This window comes from Bufo gargarizans, chromosome 5 (genome assembly GCF_014858855.1).
Source record: "Bufo gargarizans isolate SCDJY-AF-19 chromosome 5, ASM1485885v1, whole genome shotgun sequence".
Lineage (NCBI taxonomy): Eukaryota > Metazoa > Chordata > Amphibia > Anura > Bufonidae > Bufo > Bufo gargarizans.
The window spans coordinates 104,162,913-104,179,937 of record NC_058084.1 but is presented as its reverse complement, the minus strand read 5'-3'; the positions used below and the strand labels follow the sequence as shown (position 1 = coordinate 104,179,937).

The 17,025-nt window shown below is 45.5% G+C and overlaps 1 protein-coding gene across 8 annotated transcripts in view; it reads left to right on the top strand.

Moving 5' to 3' along the window:
• Window positions 1–17,025, top strand: part of NCOA2 (nuclear receptor coactivator 2) — a 219,506-nt gene that overhangs the window by 154,199 nt on the left and 48,282 nt on the right. For 7 of the 8 annotated variants that reach the window (XM_044294633.1, XM_044294634.1, XM_044294636.1 and 4 more), the window contains 2 exons: window positions 4,062–4,234; window positions 14,415–14,515. In XM_044294633.1, coding sequence (XP_044150568.1) covers window positions 4,062–4,234; window positions 14,415–14,515 — 274 coding nt within the window. Of the gene's footprint in view, window positions 1–4,061; window positions 4,235–9,042; window positions 9,108–14,414; window positions 14,516–17,025 lie in introns of those variants that run through there. The other variant, XM_044294639.1, reaches the window with a different exon arrangement.

Here is a 17,025-nt window from a genome sequence, read left to right as displayed (position 1 = left end):
TTGAACTGTTTTACTGGAGAACACCTTTAATTGTACAGTAAACACGCTTTATTAATTCCTGTTGATTGGTGCAACTTTCCTTCGGGTCCACTGTGTGTGTATAGGGGCAGCCATGGATGAAACAGAGTAATGGCGTCCGTCAGTTTTATTAATAGACTTGATGCAGTAATGACGTGTATGAGCGCAGTGTTCTACGTGCATGTAAACGTACACGCGTAGGCTCCCTCGGTTTAATGAGGGGTGTTGGAGGAGGGACAGGCCCTGTGACTAATACAATCTTGTGACTGTCTTGTGTGATGGAGATGCCTATTTGGCTCAAGACTGAAGAGTAGAAATGTTGTTTTTGTGCGGAGGGCCGGTATCTGCGGTTACAGGGTGTTAATTCCCTCAAAGTGTCTCATTATCACACTCATTCCTATTAAGCCCATGGAAGTAAGGGATATTGCTCACGTGACCCAGAGGAAATACAGCGCGCTAATTATTTTACATGCCGTATTCTGCCCTGTCATAACGCTGTAAGCTACTGTGCAATGTACAGAACGGAGGTCTGTTCTCGCTAGATGGGCTGGCTGTGGATAGGCACCTGTGGCAAGTCTTCGCTCATGCACACGACCAGATCCGCAAAACACATGTGCAGCCACCCTCTATTCGTTTTCTATGAGGCTGCCGAAAATAGCCGAGTGCTGGCTCGGCTATTACTGTCGCTCCCATAGAAGTGAATGGGAGCAGTGGCCGGCCTCTCATTCACTTCTATGGAGAGCGCGCTTGGTGGTGGCTGGACCAGAGTCATCCAGCCACCACTTTGCAGGGCTCCGTTCCCGATATAGGTGCGTGTGCCAGCGATGGGACCCGCACTTATAAGACAATGGGGGCATGTCCTAGCAATATTTCCCCATTATCTGTGATGAGACACTTCCTTTAAGCCGAACAAACAGTACACTTCTACCCCCTAATTCACACTTGCGGCAGAGTGATCCGGCAAAACGTATGCCAACTGATGGCATTTTTGTAAGACTGGTCAGAATTCTGATCAGTCTTAAAAATGCCTGATCAGTCAAAAAAAAAATCCATTAAAATGCCGGATCCGTCTTTCCGGTGTCATCCGGCAAAACATATCCAGCATTTTTAATTTTTTTGGGCATGCGCAGACCGTAAGGACAGATCCGGCATTCCTGTATTTTTAATGCAGGAGCCGGCACTGATACATTCCTATGGGAAAAAATGCCGGCATTCAGGCAAGTCTTCAGTTTTTTTGGCCGGAGATAAAACCGTAGCATGCTGCGCTTTTATCCTTTTGCCTGATCGGTCAAAAAGACTGAACTGAAGACATCCTGATGCATCCTGAACGGATTACTCTCCATTCAGAATGCCTGGGGATATGCCTGATAAGTTCTTTTCCGGCATTGAGCCCTTTTGACTGAACTCAGTGCCGGAAAAGAAAAACGGTAGTGTGAAAGTTCCCTAATTTGTCATCTTTTCAGGTGTAGATCCACTGATTCCCGAGCTGCTCTTTTTCCATCTTGGATGGCAGAAGAGGGCCCGGAAATTGGCAGATCGCAGCTGAAGAGATGAAAAGGAGGACACCAGGTAAGCGTTCTGTTTGTTCCCCAGTGAAAGTAAATTTAGTTTTTTTTTCTTGAGCCGCATTAAATCAGAAAGTTTACTGCAGTTTAGAAGAAAGTGTTAGTAGCAGTCCGGGGAAGACGATCACTGCAGCAGATCATCCATAAGATCAGTGTTGCCTGTCAGATAGCGAGCTTTCCAGAAGCCATTGTGTTGATAGTTTTTTGGCATTGTGTCCACCTCTTCACGGCAGTTGTGTAGTTCTGGTAGGATAATGGGCTGGAAGCCGTAGTCTGTTCAAATCCGACGTCTGGAGCCAGATCAGAAAAGGAGTTTTTTTTTTTTTTTTCCCCTTGCACACTGTTAAAATAATCAGAATGATTATTACCATGACAGGAACAAGTCACCTTTATGAATTGCGTTCTGACCTCCTCCACCAATCTCCTCTCCTAATACAGTAACCTTATGTGGAAACCCTTCCCTGAAACACACTGTGCTGCTGTGGGCCCATTCATGGTTATGCTGTTGCAGTTACACTCCGTCCCCGGGGACGGGTAAGCTGTAATTACACTCTTTGCTGCTGCAATGTCAACGGCGAGCGGTTAATTGGTGAATACAAGGCAGAGCTTGTACGAGTGCTGAGGGGTCGGACCCCCCGCCCAAGCTCGTATTGATGACCTATCCTGAAGTTAGGTCATCAATATAGAAAAAGCAGACAACCCCTTTAAGCCAGAATTCTGCTGCATTTAGTTTATTAAATCTCCCCCAGTGTGTGTATATTAGAAAACGCTACAAGTACAGCCCCCTTTTATTTCAAAGGGGTTAAAAGGGTTTTCCGAGATTTTATTACTGATGGCCTATCCAGTATCTGATTGGTGGGGTCCGACACTCAAGACCGCCGCCTATCAGCTGTTAGAGAAGGCGCTGTAGCCTTCTCCATGCTTGCCGACCACAGCGTTGTACATTGTACAGCGACTGTATTTGGTATCGCGCTCAGCCCCATTCACTTCTATGGGGCTGAGCTGCTCCTAGGCCACGTGACCGATGACCGCGTCGTCACTGGCCTAGGGAAAGCTGGAGAAGGCCGCAGCACTACTCCAAGTGACGCTGCCTTCTCAAACAGCCGATCAGCACGGTTTCTGGGTGTCGGACCGCCACCTACTAAATATACTAACATCTAGGAAAACCCCTATAATTTAATTTATCGCCTAACACTGACCTAGAGCAGAACTATCCTTCCCAGAAGAGTCCTAGAAATTTGCATTGATGTAACGATAAAGCCTCATTCACACAGTCAGTAGTTTGGTCAGTGATTTCTATCAGTGACTGAGCCAAAACCAGGTCCAGCTCTAAACACAGACCAGGTGCAGATCTTTCCCTTATACCTTATGTCTGTGGAGGCTCCAGTCCTGGTTTTGGCTCACAACCACTGATGGAAATTGTTGACCTAAAACACTGATGTGTCAATGAGGCATAATGGGGGAGATTTATCAAAACTGGTGCGAAGGACAACTGGCTTAGTTGTCCATAGTAACCAACCAAATTCCACCTTTCATTTTCTTAAGGATCTCTGAAAAATGATAGCTGGAATTTGATTGGTTGCTATGGACAACTAAGCCGATTTTCCTTTGCATCACTTTGGACAACTCTCCCCTCATGAGTCTCCAAAAGAAAGCAGAGCAAGTCTAGTATTGCTCATATGCATTGGATTTATGTCGGGACATCACAATTTTAGTTCAGGAGGAAACCAGACAACACAGGGGATCCACCTGCCATAAAAAAGTGATCATTACTTACCTGGCAGATCTCGCATCGGCGTTCTGGTTCCCCTAGCCTGCATCGGTTTACCCAGCTGCAGTGGTGATGTCATGTTGACAATCGCTGGTCTCAGTGGTTCATCGAAGGCCGGTGATTGCAGCAGTCAAGTGTTGTCACCGCTGTAGCTAGGTAAGTAATGATCGCTTATTTATTGCAGGCAGATCACCTGTGTCGTCTGGTTTCTTCCTGAAACCGTACAATCCCTTTAAGTTTGGGAATGTTTATATAGGGCTGGACTAAGGGTTTACCCCGACTGCAGGTCCTATCCCTACCCCGTGTGACAGAGTAGACCCTGGCAGTGTGTACGTAGAGAGATGCCTCTTTGACACAGTGCGCTGCTGTCATTGTATTCATTCATATCCAGGAGGAATAACAGAGGAACAACGCTATGCAGTGTTCTAAGAAAAGGGGCCCCAGAATCGTTATTTTGTGAGGAATGTGTTTAGTAAATCAGAGAAGTCAGGAGCTTTCATCCTCGTGGTATTAGGCCGAGAACTCCTCCAGCAATGTCGCACCCATTGCTATAGGATAAGGAACATTGTGTCCTTTACAAACACTGTGATGTGCTGTACTCTGGATTTTGGGTGATTTGTACCGTGGCATGTATAGCAGAGGATTGTGCCTCAATTACCGGTGGTGTCCTTTCAATAAATTTATTCACTTTAAATGTATTTTTGCAGCCCCAAGAGGAGCACGGAGAAGCGAAACCGAGAGCAAGAGAACCGCTACATTCAGGAGCTGGCAGAGCTGATTTTCGCAAATTTCAATGATATTGACAACTTCAACTTTAAACCCGATAAATGTGCAATCTTGAAGGAAACTGTGAAGCAAATTCGGCAGATCAAAGAGCAAGGTAAGACTTGAAGCGATCGGGAGGGAAGACCTGTACAGTTAGAACTGTTTGTGTGAAGCCGGATTCTTTACAGGTGCCCTGCCGATCGGGGTAGAAGCTTCCAGTATAACCAGTTTTCCCAGTCTTATTACAATATTTCCTCCTCTGTGTTTTGCATAAGACCTGTAGAACGTATTGCAATATTCTTATTCAGAGAGCTGCTTGTTAGGAGGAGCTAAGAGCTGCTTAACCACATCAGTATCTGTCAGAATGAGAGTGCAAGCCATTCCTTGTCCTGTCACGCAGTGGTAGTACCTCTGCCGGCATAAAGAATGTATGGCGCAGCAGCGCGCATGCTCAGCCTGCCGCTTTAGGCTGGCTTCACATCACGATTTTCCGTGTATATGTTGGGGTGGGAGGGATACAAAAGCGTAGCACACCACACTTCTGGTAAAAAAAGAAAAAAGAATATTTTAACATGTTTTTTCATTTTTTTTCTTTTTTGACGAATGTCACTGTATGGCATCTGTCAGAGGCATCCGTTTAACGTATACATTAACAGATGGCAAAAGCGTGAAATGACCCCAGCTTGTGGATAGTAATCAGCCGGTCCGGAATTTATGGACACTGAGCCGTGTGCGGATGCAGACCCATTGACTTTAATGGATCCGCAACATACGACCGAAGGTAGGACTTCACCTATCTTTTGCAGAGTGGAGGTACAGATCAGAGGCGCTTCCGTGGCCTTCCTAGCCGTGCCTCCAACCTGCAAAAATATAGAACGTGTCCGCATCTGCAACAGAGTGCATATGGCTAGTGCCCGTGCATGGCGGTCCGCAGCACGGGCACTGAGCCATTGCACTTGTGTGCGTGGGCCCTTATTCATACAGCACAGGGTACCATTGTTCTCGTGATCGGCGGTGGTCGCACTCAAACCAATCAGATGCTTATATCCTATCCTGTACATAGGGTCCAAGTGGATATCATGGCACAACCCCTTAAAGGTGCCAGCTTCTAAAGGGGGTTCCATCTGACTTCCCCAGGTTCCTGAATGACAGATCTTCCTTGCAGTATGAGTGAAGGTTTTAAATCATTGCTTAGCTTTGCTATACCGAAGTAAGGATGCTTGGTGACAACCTCTTTGGGAGTTAATAAAGTGGTTATGTTGGTTGTCGCAGCCATCCCAGAAATGGATATAATGGAGATTTAACATCAGAAGAAGGCAAGGCCAAGAAGGATGTTTTTTCTATATTTTATGGAGAAGTAATGGCTGTATCACATTTTATTCCCCGTCCTTCCAGAGCGCTTTGCTGTGATGAGCAGATTGAGTTTGATGAGGTTGAATACGCACAAGTCCAGCCTATAATCCTACTGTGTTGATCCAGAGAAAGGCAAAAATCCCTGAGGGGGATGCCAATTGCCCCACGTTAGGGTGGAAAAAATTCCTTCCTGGCTCCAAATATGACAGAATAAATAAATCGGCATTCCATGTCCTGAAATCTAGTTCCTATAACTTGTAATATTGATCTACCCTCACAAGATTTCGTGGTAGAGAGGTCCATAATGCTCTTACAGTAAAGAATCCCCACCTAGGATGAAGGTGAAGCCTCCTTCCCTCTAGATCATTAGAACGTCCTGTTCCATCCATTCATATATCATGGCATTGTAATTAGATTTCCTCCATCTGTTTTTTTTAATGATAACCGGTCTGTACTGCAATTCACCCATTGCCTTAATTCCTTGGTGGTCCTCCTATATACTTCTTATACACAGGTATTCCATGTGTGGCCTGACCAGTGATTTGTGTAGAGCAGAGATCAGCAACCTCTGGCACTCCAGCTGTTGTGAAACTACGACTCCCAGCATGCTCCATTCACTGCTTTGGGAGTCGTAGTTTCACCACAGCCGGAGTGCCGGAGGTTGCTGATCCCTGGTATAGAGGCATAACTGTCTTCTTGTCATGAGCACCCTCTATATCAACTAGTATAGCCTGCCGGGGGGCACCTGATGGCACTCCGCAATGTGGAGGCACTCCATACAGAGCAGCGGCATCTGCAGTGCCACAGTCTGACGGCACCTGGGCATGTGCCATCTGGCACAGATGATGATAATGTATGGAGGCATGATGTAAGCAGCTTATTAATTAGACATTCTTGTTAGGCTGTCATACCAGATTCCATTACCCACCAGTCTTGTCCTGCAGACAGATGTCTTATATATCGCTTGGCACACGGGCACATTATCAGCCGGGTATACTTACCTTGCAGGGTCCTGGTGCTTGCTTTGTAGGCAGCATAACCGCCTGATCCTGTCGTCAGTGTCTGGGGTGCACCTGCTCGCGCCCTGAGTCTGTGGTACGTGCATGCTGTGCATGTTATATAGCAGTCTAACATAGCGCTTATATGACGGGCAGCATGAACTCATTGTAAGGCTGGGGCGCACCTCTTTTACTGTAGCAGGGGTGAAGCTGCATGTGGATTTTACGGCAGGTATGCAGTGGAAAGTTTCCATTGCATGTGGGCTTACTCTACAGAACGGAGCAGATGCTTCCCAGTTTGGTGGCACTGGGTATTTGTGCGGTACTATTGGATATTTACAGGCTACAGTCGACGTATGCAAACTGAGTGGAACATGTGGCTTTCAGGCATTTTTTCATTCTTTGCTCATGGTTTATGGCATCCTGTAATAAAATTGCGTCTAAATTACTAAGAGTACTTTCACACTTGCGGCAGAGGATTCTGGCAGGCCGTTCCATCGCAGGAACTGCCTGCCGGATCCAGCATGACGGCATTTGTCAGACGGATCCGGATGCGGATCCGTCTGACAAATGTATTGAAATGCCAGATCCGTCTCTCCGGTGTCATCGATACCTGAAAACAAAAACGCTAGTGTGTAAGTACCCTAAAAGTAAGTTTTATGTTGTAGATCAGGGTTCGGCAACCTCCGACACTCCAGCCGTTGTGAAACTACAACTCCCAGCATACACACTCGCTTGACAGTTCTGGGAACTTCCGTAGAAGTGAATGAAGCATGCTGGGAGTTGTAGTTTCACAACAGTTGGAGTGCCGGAGGTTGCTGACCCCTGTTGTAGATATTAATGTTGTTTACTATGTCGCTATTGCCTCCCACAACCACTCATAATCCAGAACATAGGAAACCATCAGGTGGTAGTATAAAGAAAAAGTCACCGCAGTGATCAGCTGATCCCACAGGCCATGGGAAGCTTTGTCGGGAGGACACCGATATTACAGATCATTCTGGCTGATAAAGCGAGGTGCCAAGTGGGGGATCTCCCCACTTTATGGCAGTAGGGGAGTTGGACATTTGGAGAGGGGTTCTCATGAGGCTAGCATGATGTGAAAGGATTTCTCTATAACGTGATACATGGCACCATGGAGTTCAGTGATGGAGATGAGCAAATTGTTAAAAATTCTATTTGGGTTTGAATTGGTCAACTGATTCGATAAGAGTCCGATCCTGAGTGAAAAGTGCTCTCACTGGCCTGAAAATTTGTGTATGGCTGCGGCACTCTCATTGTTTTTTTTAAGCTTTTATTTTATTATTATTTAATTTTTCTCTCTCGACATTGGATTGAGTCGCTCATCGCCGATGATGTGATTTCAGTTCAGGAGGCATAGGGTGTTGTGGCCATAAAACATACACTAAATGTGCCGCCTCCCCATGGCCGTGTAAATCCAGCTTAGGGTAACGAAACACGACTGCATGTCTTTTTCCTCTTTCTCGATGATATTGGTGACTGTGGATGACGTTTCCCGTTCTCTTTCTCCATTATATTTTGCCTCCTTGTCTGGTTTTGACTTGTTAGTGGTATCCCCTGCATTTACAGCCATATTTCTCTCATGTTTCTCACTTCTGCATTTTAGGTTTCATTTTTATATTCACTATTTCAGTCTTTCCCGTAAACTATTTTCATTTGTATAATGATACCTCTTCCGAAATTTTAGAACCACGTAAACGTCTAGATTGCTAGCCATGCGGATGGGCTGCAGCCCCGAAGAGAAGTTGCATGGGTTGAGTCCAAGCTTTATTATTGCACAAGGGCCCCAAATCCTTCACCTACACCTTTTCTGGTTGATGTCTACAAACAGATGCTGTGCATAGATTGTGTGGGTTGTGGTAGCTGAGGAGAACGACTGGCGGATCCTACACTGTCCGATGGAGTGAGATCATTTAATAAGAGGCGTGCCTCTGTCATTAGGCGCATCTCTGACCCTCCGAGTGATAGGTCATCAATAAAAACAACTTGGACAACCCCTTTAATGCTTTATCAGTAATGAGAACGGGGCCCCATACCCCGTGGAGCCCCCCTGAAATGGACGGAGCAACTGGTCAGAAAATTCATTTCTGGCGCGCAGTTCCGACCAGCCGTGATGGGTGGGAGTCTTGCCACTGATAGTTATCCCTTATCCTGTGGATAGGGGATAACTTCTTGTAACCAGAATACACCTTTAATGCACAACCATTAATAATGTCTGAACTTATAAATACCAGAAATTACCACTGGGGTATTCACCTGTTTAAAGGGTTTTTTGGAGATTTTGGAAGTGATGACCTGTCCTCTGGCTAGGTCATCAGGATCTGATCGTAGGGGTCAGACACGATCAGCTGTTAGAGAATGACGACGATGATAATTCTTCTATGATGTTTTGCACATGTTCTTCCTCCACAATGCAGCAGAGGAAGGTCCTCCTGCGGGGTACACGGTGTCATTCATTTTGTGAGTTAACTAGAAGTGCTGGGTGCTGTGCGGCGCTCCTCTCTGCTTAGTCATCTCGTCACGCGCCTCACAGAGCAGTTCCTGCCATCGCTGACAGTGCATCAGAGTCTCACTTTCTCAGCGAATAAAGGGAAAAACAGAATTGCGCCTGGATCGGTGATATCTTTTCTGGGGAAACTGTGATTTTTTTTATTTTTTGTTGTTGCTGGTAATAAGGGTGAAGTGTATTTGTGAAAAGAGGGAAGTGCCGGTCTGATCTGCTGTAGGCTGCTCCCAGTGAGAGCGAGTGCAGCTGCGCCCATTACTTGACGGTTTTTTTCCAGGCACTGTGGGTGTCTTCAGCCGCCAGATGATATATGGCGCATTAATGTTGAAAAGATAAACAGATTCGGAGAGCACAGGAAGGGCCTTGTGTTTTTATGCCAGCAGAATGCTTCCTAATGAATACGAATGTGACGCTGGTTTCTCCGAGCCATATGGCAGCTTTTCTAATTTTAGTATTGTGCAGATGTATAATTGTCTCACTTGCTTACCTCCTAAAGCTTTCCTGAGCAGCAACATGTCCTTAACTCCTTTTCATTCCCCAGAGGCCGCCATTGTCTAGTGTGTCTATTGGAGGAGATGTGACGGCTGGCCATGTCTCGCAGTGGTCCTCCCTCCGTAGTCTTATTTGTGTTTAGTTGCTCACACCCTTTAAGCCTATAGGGGTAAGAACTAGGTATGATCATCCAATGGCAGAGAACTGGTGGCAGGTCCAAAGTCCATTCATCTGGAAATGTGTAGGTTATTTTTTTTTTTTTTTTTTTTTTTTTTTTTTTTTACTTGATCCATTATAGGCCGGTCGTATTTATTTCCTTCCTTGCAATCTGTCCGGTAACACAGGAGTACAAGGCATGGAAGCTTAAGTAGTATCTGTCAACTGGATTCAGTCATAACCGCGGCCTGTGCCCTTTACTATAGCTGGATCGCTTTTTTGTCTGAGAACAGTAACGTATAGCTGTAGTGGTCCCATCAGTTTCAGGCTCCATTCACACGACCGTATGTTTGCTCTGCATCCATCCATTGGATGTGGACCCATACGTTTCAGTGGGGCTGCATCCCTATATCCGTTCCGCAGCACAGCAGAAAAAGATAGAACATGTCCTATTCGTGTCCGTTTTGTAGACAATATAGGCATTGTTACAATGGAGGTGCAAAAATAAAATAGCGGATGCAACACAGATGTCATCCTTATTTTTTTGTCAGATCTGCGTTTTGCACACCACAAAATACATGCAGGCATGTGAATGCACCCTTAGGCTGCTTTGACACAGAGATTTCTAGTGACATTTTATTGGCACTTTTGTGGTTTTTGCACCAGCGCTTTTTGCTGCTTCTTTTGTGGTTTAAAAACCGCAGCAGCGCCAGATGTTAGTTGAAGACCTTGTAGGAAATATGAAACGCTAGACACACAGCCATTTCATTTATTTATTTTACTTATTTATGATTTATTTTAGTTTTACTATTAATACCTTTTTTTTTTTTTTGTACGCTACTGGCGTTTTTTGTCTTTCTGGTTCCTGTTGTAAAACGCAGCTTGCTGAACTCTTGACTTTTTTTTTTAGGTGTTTTCACATCTCCTTCTCCATTGGGGAGAAAAACACCATTAAAAAAAAATAATAATAATCAAGTGGACAAACACACCGCCTGTGGGGTGGGGGCAGAAAAGCCATCACAAAAATGCATGAAAAACCACGTGTTCTAGAGTTATTTTATACTGTAAGAAACAAACCCACCAGAGCCAGATTCATGTTTGGGGATCCTTAGGCCTCTTTCACACAAGCGATATGAAATAAGTTGGGGTCTGTTCAGGGAAATCTAATGTTTTGTTTTTTTTTGTCTGCGATTGCTTTCAGTGTTTCAGATTTTTCACGCACGTCAAGTAAAACTGAATAACACTCAACATCTCCTAGCAACCCTCAGTGAAAAACGCATTGCATCCAGATGTCTTTTGTTTTTCAAGCAGCTCTATTCACTTCTATGGTACCAGGGCAGCGTGGAAAACGCACAGTATAGAAAAACGCAGGGATCAGCAACCATCGGCACTCCTGCCACTGTGAAACTACAGCTCCCAGCATGCACACTTAGCTGTTCCTGTAACTCCCCCAGGATTCTGGGAGTTGTAGTTTCAGAACAGCTGGAGTGCCTGAGTGTTTTTAAGTGTTAAGCTTGTTTGTATGATTGAAATGTCTGGCAGATGAATTTTTTTTAAGGCCCCTTTCACAGGGCAGATCGCTGGTGTATATATGTTTTCCGGGTCACCTAGCTCTAGCCTTCTCCAGAAGCTTGCACCCCTCTTTCCAGTAGGATTAGTTGGTGTGGTAGCTTGCTGTTAAAATTTGCTTAAAAATGCTGTTCTACAAGTTGTCCTTGCGTCGCGCTGAGAACTTTTTCTGCAGTATTGCTGGGTTTTTTTCTCACCCAGTATTGGGTCTTTTCTTTTTGCTACACTCCACTCTTGTTTCTTGCTGAAAACCTTTGCAAGTCACACGGCAGTTTTCTGAACAATGACTGTCAGTGGGTTTATTCACACTTCTATTTATTTTGTATTTCACCTTGAATACCGACTGGCCCTTAAAAAATAGAACATGTCCTATTATTTTTTTTTGTCCGTTTTCATGGCCCGATAGCCCCCATACAAGTCACGGTCATGTGAATATGGCCTCAGGCTACTTTCACACTAGCGTTAATATTTTCCGGTATTGAGATCCATCATAGGGGCTCAATACTGGGGGAAAAAAAACGCTTCCATTTTGTCCCCATTCATAGTCAATGAGGACAAAACGGAACTGACCAGAACGGTATGCTCCAAAATGCTTTCCGTTCAGTTTATTTGCAAGCTGCGTTTTTTTTTTCTGTCATGGGTTTGCGAAACAATACTGATCAGTCATGACCCACAATGCAAGTCAATGCGGACGGATCAGGTTTCTCTGACACAATAGAAAACGGATCCGTCCCCCATTGACTTTCAGTGGAGTTCATGACTGATCCGTCTTGGCTATGTTAAAGATAATACAACCTGATCCATTCTGAACGGATGCAGAGGGTTGTATTATCAGTAACGGAAGCGTTTTTGCTGAACTCTGCCGGATCCAGCAAAAACGCTGGTGTGAAAGTAGCCTTAAAGGGGTTTTCCAAGTCAATACTGATGACCTATCCTCTGGATCGGTCACCGGCATCTGATGGGGTCTGACACCCGCTGATCAGCTGTTTGAGAAGGCAGCAGCGCTTGTAGTCGCGGCGCTGCCTTCTTACAGCTTTTCCTAGGCCATTCGACGACAAATTCATTGGTCCCCCACAGATGATGAGAATGGGGTCCCTGTACCCCCTGTAATGACCGGAGTGGTCAGTTGTACATGCACGCGACCACTCCATTCAGCGCTGTACTCGGCTATCTCCGGAACTCCCATAGCAATGAATGGAGCTGCTGCACACATGTGCGACAAGCCGTTAGTCATTTCAGGGGAGCTGCAGGGGGTACAGGGCCCCGTTCTATTGATCGTGGGGGTCCCAGCGGTAGGACCCCCACCTTTTTGATAGTTATCCCCTATCCAGCCTTAGAGCAGGCTGAAATACCAGCACCCCTTTTTATAGAAAGAAATAATGGGGTCTTCTCATGAGTAGCATCTAAAACTGCTGTAATTCTTTAAGCGACAATTCTGATAACTTTTACACCGGAATACCTCTAAGTGTACGTGTCCATAGATTCACCAGTACTGCAGATATGCTGGTTGGACAAGCATGAACTGGTCCCCTCTATGAGGGGCTCATAAGGTTTTGGTCCCATCACTGGCAGTACAGAAAGCCCAGTTTAAATGTATTTGCCACATTCTGGAAATGACTTTATTTTCTCAGGCTTTTTGAAGGGTCTTACAAAGCCCCAATGTATGTTCACGTCTCTCCACGACTATATTACCTTAGCCCATGTCTTTTCATAAAAGGTTGGATTGAGTTTGAGATCTGGGACCAGATTCAAATTAAACCCCAGAAATCCCCTGGTGCTGGTTTTACTAGAGAGCAGTAGGAAATGTCTGTTTGCTCTTACATTTGCCAGATTAAAGTGCATTTTTCATGTGTGAGCTGTAAACCCAGCTGAACGTCAGTCTTCCTTCGGCCCTCCAGAATAAGTTCACATTGATGTGGTGATTTAGAGCAATTTGTGGAATGCAGATCCCACTCTACCTCTGAATTTGGAGATCTCTTATTAGCCGAGGTCTCGTTTGCTCAGTGATGTTATATGGTGGTCTTTCTGAGGGAATATTCACATCCACGTGTTGTCCATTTTCTGCACGGATCGCGCACAAATTCTATCCTCTACTTCATGGCCGGATCTTCATTGACTGCAATGGGGTCTGGCGGTGAAGTAGAGGATCCGGCAGGCTGCTCTGCACCAGAACTTCCTGCCAGATCCGCAAATGGAGATGTGAACAGGGCCTTAATTAACTGCCTTTTGGCATCAACTACCTGTAAGGCTATATGTATGTAACCTATGCAAAAAATGTATGATGTGTTACTGCCTGGTAATGTAGATTATGCTTTGCTTTGGAAAGGGTAAAATTTGCAGTACAAATAACTGGCAGGATCCACAACACAATAGACTCACTGCACATTTTACAGTCTGCAGCTACATGTGATTGGGATTTCCTAAACCGCATTCATGTGTACTTTGTAGTAGGTTTTTGGTGCCAAATCAGCACAGGGAAGTACTCAACAATACAATACTTGTATTTCAATGATAGGCTAATGTTTCACACAAGTTTGCATAAATCAATAGCACAAGTGACCACAAGAAACTTGGTAATATGTTTTATCAGTGACAGATGTCTAGTTATCAGTTGTTTACCTCTCCCCACTCTTCTTGCTAATTGGCTTTCGGTTAAAAAATAAATACAAATGCTTTCACTCCATCTCGAGAGGGACCTGCTCTGCTGAAGTATCATATTGTATATGTCAATACAAGTCTATGGAGAGGGGAGGTGAGAGGAGTGAACAGCATTAGCAGTGAGACTGCACAGCTATATAGGAAGTTTCTATGTCAGCACAAGTGCTAAATTCACAGTCCTTCACGTCGGCACCTTTGTAATGTCCTCGATGATCCTGGGGCTGGTTTTAAATGAGAAGGTTAGGAAGCAGCTTCTTCTCTACTTTCTGTATGTACAGTCGATGGCAGCTGGTCTCCATTCACCATGAACTAGACGTTTAGCGTGCAGAGATTCAAAACTTCTAAATTGCCAGATACAAGTCATATAGTGGCCTGAAATTGTGTTATTCCTCACGTGCACACACACACACACACACACACTGTACTACTGATTTAATGCAAAGATGATTGAAAAGTTAGTGATGCTTTAAGTGGTTTATCAAATTAATTCTCAAAGTGATTGTTATATTCACCTCCTAAAAATTCTCATATTTTTCATGCAGATAAAACAGCTTCAAATGAGGATGAAGTTCAGAAAGCAGATGTATCCTCAACAGGCCAAAGTGTCATAGACAAGGATGCACTCGGCCCGATGATGCTGGAGGTATGCCTGAGACCCTGTAGTGTCCATTGAGGGGGCTGTATTATTTGTTCATGCCTTGCATTAGGCTACTTTCACACCAGCATTTTTGCTGGATCAGCAAAAACGCTTCCGTCATGATAATACAACAGTCTGCATCCGTTATGAACGGATCCGGTTGTATTATCTCTAAATTAGCCAAGACTGAGCCGTCTCTAAAACCATTGTAAGTCAACAGGGGACGGGGTCCATTTTCTTTTGTGTCAGAGAAAACTGATCCGGCACCATTGACTTACATTGTGAGTCATTACTGATCTGTCTTGCTTCTCATCCCAGGACGCACTCAAAAAACGCTGCTTGCAGCGCTTTTGTGTGCGTCATGGCAATGCTATAAAACTGAACGGAATGCATTCGGGTGCACTACTTTCAGTTCAGTTTTGTCCCCATTGAGAATTAATGGGGACAAAACTGAAGCGTTCCCCCCCCCCCCCAACACTAAGACCCCTCCAACGACCTTGACAATTTGGGTCTTCTGTTAGAGGTGCTGTGCATGTGTGCTGCTGCTCTTTATTAAAAGTCTATGGGACTATGTGAGTACTGGGCTCTCTCCGGCAGTCCCCTAAAATTTGATTTGAGCGGCAGCACATAATCTTAAATGCTGCTCCATTCAGACTGGAGGACAAGGGACCCACGTTCTTGGTGGGCATCCCAGCGATTAGACATTTATCGCCTATCCTAACCACTTTAAACAGCCATCAGCTTTCACTAGTGATGAGCATTGTATGAAGACATAAAGACATCAAACATTCTTACGTTACATCCTTTAAAGGGGCTTTCCAGGAGTACCTTATTGATGGCCTATGCTCAGGAACAGTGGGGGTCCGATCCCCATTCCCCCAGGCAATCAGCTATTTGAAGAGGTTGCAGCCTCTATTTAGGCCAGTGATGTCACATTCATGAGTCACGTGGCCTATATGCAGCACAGTCCCATTCAAGTGAATGGCCTGGGACTGCAGTACCAGGCACAGCCGCTATACAATGTTTGGTACTGTGCTTTGTATGCTGTGAGGAGGTCATAGAGCTCACCGGACAGATTCGGCCTATTCGAATGGAAGTTAGTTCATCACTATTGTACTTCCGGAAAACCCCTTTAAATATGTATCATGCCTATGACGTCTCCTGTTGAGACATTGACTTGATTGTGCCATGAATCGTCTAGTTGTATAGACCAGGGATGGCCAACCTGAGGCTCTCCAGATGTCGCAAAACTACAACTCCCAGCATGCCCAGACTGCCAACAGCTATCAGCCTACAGCAGGGCATGGTGGGAATTGTAGTTTTAAAACAGCTGGAGAGCCTCAGGTTGGCCATGCCTGGTATAGACAGTAGGGCTGCAGTAAACGATTATTTCAGTAATTATTTTTTAAGATTAATCGAGTAATCTAATAAGAAAAAATGAATTAATAGACTGGTTTCCTTTATAAAAACTCATTAGACCCCCTGCCATCAGTCCCCAACACCCTTCGTTCCCCCCTTTGCGATAGGCCCAAGTGCCATCAGCTCCCCCAGTGCCATCAGCTCTCCCCCACGCCAGTCCCTTTAGCCCCTCCGTGTCATCCATTGCCATGTCCCCCAGTGCCACCAGATCAGCCCGTCCATGTCCCCCAGTGCCACCAGATCAGCCCCTCCATACCATCCATTGTCGGCTGCCCCCCTCCAGTGCCACCAGATCAGCCCCTCCATACCATCCATTGCCAGCTGCCCCCCTCCAGTGCCATGTCCCCAGCGCCAGTGAAATAAAATACTTACCTTTCATGTAGGGGTGCCGCTCCACAGCTCCTTCCTCTTCTCCGCGCGCTGCACTGGAGCCTGATGTCACACAGAGTCGGGTCAGAGTGCGCGCTTACGTGCACTATGTCCTGACAATGTGTCAGGATCCAGTGCAGCGCGGTACGGGCCGGCGGGTGACCACGGAGCATTATGTAATAGCAATCGCTTCACTCCCGCTCCGTGGTCACATGACGCAAACGAATCCTCGATGCAAAAAATTTGCTTTGATGTTTTTTTGGTCGAATTACTCAATTCAATCAAGTAATCGTTTCAGCCCTTAATAGACAGATGTTAACTATTTGTAGGCTGTGCGGCATAACTTCATATATCCTGAGCATATGTGTAGAGTATCTATGGTAGGGTGAATTCACACGCAGCAGAATTTTCTTCCTGTTGTCCCATTCATCTGAATGAAGCTTTCAGCAGAGACCACCCCATTCAGATGCATTGAAGTGATTTTCAGAAATGTTTGCCACGTGTGGATGCGCCCTGCTGCTCAGTACCTGCCTGCGCCACATGTCAGAAGCCCTTTCAGTAAGGAAGCGTCTGCTTTTTAATTGTCTCTTGAAATGTCTGCACTTCAGCCTGTCATAAGTATATGGCTGTTGCTAAGCAACAGGGCAGGAATGGCCGTTTCCTTCAGAGAAGTAAACATCACATGACTCTGCAGAGACGCGCTCCTTCCCATACAGAACGCGCTGGCT